The sequence below is a fragment of the Ursus maritimus genome, unplaced genomic scaffold, assembly GCF_017311325.1.
Source record: "Ursus maritimus isolate PB19 unplaced genomic scaffold, ASM1731132v1 scaffold_32, whole genome shotgun sequence".
NCBI classification, from domain to species: Eukaryota; Metazoa; Chordata; class Mammalia; order Carnivora; family Ursidae; genus Ursus; species Ursus maritimus.
Window position 1 is genome coordinate 15776348 of NW_024425786.1, and position 8216 is coordinate 15784563.

Genomic DNA, 8216 nt, shown 5'->3' on the forward strand with positions numbered 1-8216 from the left:
TCTCTCGCTGGCTGTCTCTCTCTCTGTCAAATAAATAAATAAAATCTTAAAAAAAAAAAAAAAAAGACTTTCTTTACTGATCAGTTTCTTTACTGATTTTTTTGTCTGGATGATCTATTCATTGATGAAAGTGGGGTACGAAAGGCCCCCAGCAGCACTGCACTGCTGTCAACTTCTCCCTTTGACTCTGTTCACATCTGCTTTAAATATTTAGGTACTCCTTATGTTGGGTGCATATTTACAAATGCTCCTTGTCTTTTATTACAGTCTTTGTTTCAAAATCTCTTTTCTCTGATATACATAGCTTTCTATTGGTTTCCATTTGCATGTTAACAGCTTTTTCCATCCCTTTACTTTCAGTCTCTGTGTGTCCTTATATCTGACATAAGTCTCTTATAGGTTACATATAGATGGGAAGATGGATCTTGTGTTTCTTTTTTTTTTAATCCAGTGAGCTACTCTGTCTGCTGATTGGAGAATTTATTCCATTTACATTTAAAGTAATTATTAATAGGTATATACTTATTGCCAATTTGACTGTTTTCTAGTTCCTTTCTGTTCCTTCTCTTGCTTTCCTCCCTTGTGGTTTGATGACTTTTTTTAGATCTTTCTCATTATTTTTTGTGTATATATGATACATTTTTGCTTTTGGTTAACGTTAAGACTCACATTAACAACTTACATATAATACCAGTGTATTTTAAATTGATAGCAAGTTAAACTTCATCACATAATTGTCTTTTTAATCCTCCAATGTTTTGTTTTTAACGTCATTTTCTGTATCTTTTTATTTTTTTATCCCTTAACTAATTATTGCAGTTATACTCATTACTACGCCTTTTAACCTTCAGACTAGCCTTATAAGTGATTAATCCACTTTACTACGTATTTATGTTTACCAGTGAGATTTTTACTGTCACATGTTTTCTTATTACTAACTGGTACCCTTTTTGTTCACTGGAGGGCTGGTTTAGTGGTGATGAACTCCTTCAGCTTCTGCTTGTCAGGAAAACTGTTCATCGCTCCTTTAATTCTGAATGATATCCTAGCCAGGTAGAGTGTTCTTGCTTAGAAGTATTTTTCTTTCAGTTCTCCAGATAAGTCATTATCAATCCCTTCTGACATGAGAAGTTTTTGTTGGAAGTCTTACAGAGGTTCCCCTTGTATGAAAAAGTTGTTTTTCCCTTGCTACATTTAAGATTCTCTACTTTTCACATTTTAGTTATAATGTGTCATGGTGTGGGACGTTTTGGGTTCATTTTGTTTGGAACTCTCTAGGCTTCCTAGATCCAGGTGTCCATTTTCTTCCCCAAATTAGGGAAATTTGCAGCCATTACTTCTTCAAAGAAGTTTTCTGCCCATCCCTCCCTTGCCCCCTCCGGGACCTCTGTGAGATGAATGTTGTTGGATGCTGTGGCACAGGTCCTTTAAGCCAGCTTCATTTCTTACAATTCTTTTTCCCTTGGGTGCCTGGGTAGGGTAGGTCCATAGGTGAAACATCCGACTCTAAATCTCAGCTCACGTCTTGATCTCAGGGTCGTGAGTTCAAGTCCCACGTTGGGCTCCACGCTGGGCATGCAGCCTACTTAAAAAAAAATTCTTTTTTTCTTTTTACTGCTCTGGCTGAGTTCTCCCGCTGTCTTCCAGATCACTTACCTTCCTTCTGCTCAATCTGGTCTCCTGTTGAAACCCTGTACTGTATTTTTCAGACCAGTTCTTGCATTCTTTAGCTCTGTGACTTCTGTTTGGTCCTTTTTATATTTTCTATCTCTTCGCTGGATGGGATTTTCTCTGTGTTCATCCATATTCTCCCAAATTCCGAGAGCATTTCTTTTTTTTTCTTTTTTTTTTTTTTTAAAGATTTTATTTATTTATTTGACAGAGATAGAGACAGCCAGCGAGAGAGGGAACACAAGCGGGGGGGGGAAGCGGGAGAAGAAGAAGCAGGCTCATAGCTGAAGAGCCTGATGTGGGGCTCGATCCCATAACGCCAGGATCACGCCCTGAGCCGAAGGCAGGCGCTTAACCGCTGTGCCACCCAGGCACCCCTCCGAGAGCATTTCTATGACCAATACTTTGAACACTTTATTAGGTAAATTACTTATAGTCTGTTTTGTTAAGGTTTTGATTGGGGGTTTTATCTTTTTTCTTTCATTTGGAACATATTCCTGTGTTTCCTCTTTTTGCTTGACCATTTGTTCTTATGTGTTAGGTGAAACTCTCACTCCCAGTCTCAAGAATGGGTGGCCCTGTATAAGCACTGAACCTTACCGTTTAACTCTCGACTTCTAGGTTGTCTGTGAAACGGTCTGACTGTTGGGCGTGTTGGGCCAGAAATGCAAATCCCTTCTGGCCACAAGAATCCAGTGCCCAGTGGGCATCCCACTGACAAACTGGATGCTTGCTGGCTTTGGGGTACCCCAGGGAGGTGGGGCTGTGGCAGTCTGCAGCAAGTGCATAGCGCACTAGCAGGTAAGAGAGTACAAAACTGGTACCCACCACTGTGGGCACTAGCAAGGTGGAGAATTTAAAAATGGTGCCCCACAGTGGCTCCAGCCCCTGAAGAGAGTCCCAACAAGCTTTAACTCCTCTGGCAGATGCTTTAAGATTAGCGAATGAATTTCCTTCACATATAATTTAGGCCTTTGGCAAACTGCAGCTTCTGCATGGGGTGCCAGACTAAGTCATCCTGCACACGAGATCTTTAAAGAGCATAATCTCCATTCTCTACAGCTGCATGGTTCTCCTGGATGGAAGCTCCCTTCGTTTCAAAGCCATTTGGGGCCTTCGATCTGGTGTAGGTCCCAGGGCTGGGTGGCCTGATGTGGGGCACAAACTGTTCTCTCCTCAGGAAGCAGTTCCGTATTTGTGAGACCCCTCCCCATGGTGGGCTGCTGTGTTGGGGGGTGGTGTTTTTGGTGAGATCGTATCTCTGCTTCTCCTACCCATCTTGATGAGACCCTTTTATCCTTTGCAGAGCAGCTGTTTAGCTAGTTCTCAAGTTCTTCTCAGAGGTAATTATTCCGTATATGCTGCAGATTTGCTGGATCCTGGGAGGAGGAGATGTTCACAACCTTCCTACGCTGGCACACTGAACCATCTCCCTTTCTGGGTTTGTTCTTCATCTTCCTCACTAGGTACAAATATTCTTGAGGGCAGATACCTGGTCTGTTTTCTTTACCACTGTATTCCCTCTACACCAAGACCATTCCTGGCACATCGCTGACGTTCAATAATTACTTCCGTATCAAACTAATAACTGACTAAATCCACGTATAATCACACAAGTATTCACTCTGAATTCTTATCCAACTTGAATTCTTACACCAAGTAGCTCCAAGGAAATAAAAATGTGATCTAAGGCAGGCATCCGTGAAAATCCATCAGTGAGTCAAAAAGCAAAACTGATCATTACTAGTCATGGCCACGAGAGGGACCGGTACCTTTTTGTTATCCACAACTTTATGGACATAGATGGTGGCTTGAGTGTATTCACGTAGGTCCCTCTGCTGCTGACACAATAAGCCCTCTCTGCATTCTGGACAGAGTTCTGAAAAACAAAGTAAAACAGAAGTGGCGGGGGAATTAATGTAAAAGAACCAAAAACCTATAAACACACAGCAAAGTTACCAGTGAGTATTCATTAAGTAACTATTGCTCTTATTTTCTATTAATTGTTATATTCTGTTGTATAATAATAATGCCAGCGAGGAAATTCATTTACTATCAACTAGTAAACATACAAATAATGAGAGGGGTATAGAGTAATTCCCACCTGGTGTGTACCAGTTAGGACCTGAATACATATTCGTTAATTTTAAATAGGGAATACAACAGTAACACATTCTCCTTCTCTCTTAAGATGTCAAGTCTTAACTATATGAACAAACATGACAACTTACTTGGTTCAGAAATATACTGTGTTTCTGAAGGGTCTCCATCTCCCACCTCACTTCTCGTGATTTTAATGACATGATCCACGACAAAGAGCTTTTGTATCATTTGCCACTCACTGGGCCATATGAGAGCTATACTGTGCAAAAAAACACAACATGCCTTAAGACACATGGAAATTAACAGAACTAACAGAATCCATTGGTCTCCTAAACCCAAATCACCAAATCATGAAGACCAATATTCAAGAAGGTAAAGATACATCATCGTCAACCACGAACAGTTTTCTTCATACAAAAGGAGGGTGGCTAGGGCAGTGAAACGTCAAGACTCACGTTACACGAATCAACACGTCTAAATCTCACAGACTAAAATTGAATGAAGTTAGTTGCAGAAGGATAAATATCGTATGATGTCCATTTGTAAAAAAAAAAAAAAATTTTTTTTTTAATATGCAAAGTATTACTTTGTAAGTAGTACTTTTTGAGCATGGTAACCCTCAACTTCCGGCCTGTGCTTATTGTGAGTGAACAAAGGCACAGAGAAGAGGAAGAAGAGAAGAGAGGTTAACACTGAGGGGCCTTAGGTTTTATTTGAATTGTTTAACTTTAAAGCTGCCCCGTACACACATTTGTATTATCACAGATACTCTCCTGACGTCTAACATTTACAACACTCCCCCACCCCCACAAAGAGGAAGGAAGGAAAAAAAGAGCTAGGGGAGAAGCTAGAAGGAAAAATATATTAACTGTAAGCTTCCCTAAATGATGTGAAAGTGTTAACATGAATAGTAAACTCCCTACCTCTACGCTTAGTCACAAAGGAACTGTTATTTATGAGTTCCAATGTTCACGGTTTATAAGCAACGTCAGAGCCATTCTATGTTCTCTTACATAGTTATCAATTCTTTGAAAAGATAAAATGGCAACATCACAGGTGCATTTCAGACATGAGCCCTTTTAGAAGCACGTAAGATTGAGTGGGACAAAAATTTTGACTTTAAGACCCGAGACCTGCAGATGACCAGCTCAGTGGCTCTGCTCTGGTGCAGAGTGCCTTCCTCCTCCGCATCTGTTTGCTGAAGCCTGCCTGGTGGCTGCAGGAAAAACAAGGAAGGAGAGCCCCTGGGATTATGGGATGCTGGAAGAGGTCCGCTAGAGAGGCGGTACCGGAACGGCAGCTTGGAAGAAGAGCAGGGCTCTGGGAAGGACAAGGTAGAGACAAAGAGCGAGGCAACCTCGGGCAGCTTCTCCCCTTCTATAGACAAACAGTCTTGCCTTTTTTTTTTTTTTTTTTTTTTAAGGGAAGTGCTCTCTCTAGTAGAGCTTATGAAAGGACAAAACCCACAATTCAGAAAAGGCCTAGAACCTTCAAATACACTGTTTGTGTCAGATAAAAACTACCTAAACATTCATTATTAATCACTAGAAAAATCACATGAAGAGAAGAAACTCACAGTTTAGAATCTTCTTTGGTCATGGAAGCAAATGTAAACATGAGTCCCCCATGGGGGCACAGAAGAGCACTGTTTCCAACCGACGACACGGGACTACATCTTGTAGGTTTTCTACTCAAGTGAGACAAGGAGGACCAATATATTTCACTAAGGCAATCACTCAAGATGTTTCAGATAATTATTTTTACATTTGAAATATATTTAATCCATTTAATGTAAACAAAAGAAAATTTAAGTACATGCTAAAAAAGTAACCATCAAAGGTACTGTGATCAGAATCTATTAATTCTTAAAAATACTAGAATCAACAACAAGAGAAAAAGGAAATAGAAAATTTAGGGCTCTACCTAACAAATTTCCGCCATTCTTCTACGAAGAACTGTGACACGATGTATAGGACATCCGTTTCCTAGAACAGAGAATAACATGCAAATGCCCATTAACTCACTGTACCCATAACATAAATATTTTAGGGAAAATGTTTTCCCATATACTGTCACTCTCCGTTTTCAAGTTTTATAAATATAATGCAAATATAGCCCTCTGCCAAGAAACCGTAAGCTAGAGTAAATCCTCCAATTAGACAACTAAACCACGAAAATCAGAGACACTCTGGGCTGGTCTGAAACAGTTCACTGGGATTTTGGCAAGAGCCCTAAAAAGGTAAGATGAAGTCTATCCTCCTGTGTGGGGATCACTATACCTCTGGCCAGTTACTGAGACATGGTCTGTTCTTGTCCTGGAACAAATTTGGAAGAGAAGTCTTTTGCTCATTTGCAATCATCTTATGTAAGGCTTCATTTTCTTCCCCTTCTCTTTCTAAAATCTGTAAGACAATGAAGCAAGAAGCAATCAACCACCCCCCGCTGACAGCACCACTTGCCTCCTCCCTACTCCCCCCACGGAAGTACAATGTCAATTCTCCAGAGCAGGCAATCTAGGGAGGCGGCATGACTTCCCCAGATGGCAGCACAGCCTCAGTACCTTGCACTGGGAACAGCATTCTCTGTAACTTGGAAACTCAGGAGCCTTTGGAAAGTACTGCTGCAGTTTGCTCCAAGCCTCTTTAGAAACAAGTCGTCTTTCATTTTCAGATATGCATAACTCCCCTGAGTTTAAAAAAAAAAAAATTATATTTGGGGGATTAAAAAAAGCTAAAAGGTCAGCAGAGAGCCTCTAAAACTCTATTTCATATTCCTTCGACCTAAGAAATATCTGTAGATATTCTTCCGACTTTCCTGCAATTCCCTCTTTCCTTAGTTTCAAAGCTCTTAAATATCATCTTTAAGGTTATTTCATTCTAAATGAACTAGCCGTTCCTGCACGTCCTTATTCGAGGTCTGTGGTTGAAAAACTAGACAATAAAAAAAACAACTGTATGAGACTAGAGCCGGGCACTTCCCATCTTTCTTCCTGCCAGTGAAGGAAGCAATGAAAAGGGCTTCTGGGGATCGTGGTACCCTCCACCCGGAGAGGCTGTTCAACAGCAATGCACCCCCACTCACACTCAAATGCCACACTTGCCTATAGGTTTCTCCCCCCCCCACCCAAATAATATTTTTAAGGCTGGGTCCAACCTTACCAGAACCGCTCTCTTACGTTATCAATTCAAAGTTTAATAAAGGAAGCTCTGTTCAATCACAAAACCATCTCCTGTCAAAATCCAATTGGCTTGCTTACTATTGCTGTCACCCCAATCCCCAGGGATCTCTGAAAATTGCAGAGGACCAGGCGCCCAGGTGGCTCCATCAGTTAAGCCCTGAACTTTTGGTTTTGGACTGGGTCATCATCTCATGGGTCGTGGGATCGAGTCTTGCGTCAGGCTCCTCGTTCAGCGGGGAGTCTGCGGGAGAGTCTCTCTTCCTCCGCTCACACTGCCCACCCCCACACACTTGCTTTTTGTGAAATAAATCAATTTTAAAGAAAAAAAAAATCTCAGAGGAGAATACTAGTCAGCACCACCCCCCTTCCTCTTCTCTGATCCCAGGAGGAATGCCCAGGCGGCAGCAGCTCCCCATCTCAGGCGCCCCACATCAGTTTACTGCTTGCCTGCCCAAATCCAGCTTTCAGGGGTCCTGTCTGCCCTTCTCTACCCCTCGCTCCCTTTCTGTTTCTACTTCCGTGTTGTTTCGGCTGCCCCCGGTCGATAAATTAGTGACCTGCACTTCCGTTATTAGGTGCAGTCATTACCCAAAAAACCATCGTTAAGTTTTCAAAGCCATACATTTGTTTCTACCCCTGCGACTAAGAAAAATAAAGCCAGTGACTTTTAAAGCACTGTATCATCATTTTTGCTTTACGGGTTCTACAAAATAAACTGAGCATCGGTGACCCTGACGTACACAGTCACCACCACAGGCTGTTTGTAAGGAAGCTGGGATATGACCTCCGGTCTGTCTCATCCAAACCCCAAAATGTCTCACACCTCAAAATGCATCATCTTACGTTCCACCTCTTATTTAGTAGCTTTGAACGCTCCAAGAAAAGGTTGCTTTAGAAAACTTATTATCAGAGAAAATAGGTCCCACTGTAAAAATTAACTTTCTTTCTGAGTAGACTGTTGACTTAAATTTCCTCGGGTCATGAAGACCTAACTCCCATACGTCTGTCCTCTGACAACCGGGGAACTTTTTTTTAAGGTTAATTGGATTATCAGATTCTAATTTAGTGTATCCTGATTGTGAAATATAATGCAGCCACAAAAAAGATGACAGGAGATTTCCACAATCTGATTTTAAAGAACTCTAAGGCAATTATGATTTTAAAGTGGTTTCTTTCTTCCCCCTGCCAAGGACTGAGACTACGCACCTGCTGTCTCCATGTGCATGTGGTTCAGAAAAGGTAGGTGAACAAAGGAACAGTAACA

The 8216-nt window shown here is 41.3% G+C and overlaps 1 protein-coding gene across 6 annotated transcripts in view; it reads right to left on the bottom strand.

Annotated features, from left to right (window-relative positions):
- Positions 1-8216, bottom strand: part of USP48 (ubiquitin specific peptidase 48) — a 92864-nt gene that overhangs the window by 19752 nt on the left and 64896 nt on the right. For all 6 annotated transcript variants that reach the window (XM_040645918.1, XM_040645920.1, XM_040645919.1 and 3 more), the window contains 6 exons: positions 6335-6459; positions 6054-6176; positions 5698-5759; positions 5351-5461; positions 3903-4033; positions 3444-3550 (listed from right to left, as the gene is read on the bottom strand). In XM_040645918.1, coding sequence (XP_040501852.1) covers positions 3444-3550; positions 3903-4033; positions 5351-5461; positions 5698-5759; positions 6054-6176; positions 6335-6459 — 659 coding nt within the window. The remainder of the gene's footprint in view (positions 1-3443; positions 3551-3902; positions 4034-5350; positions 5462-5697; positions 5760-6053; positions 6177-6334; positions 6460-8216) is intronic.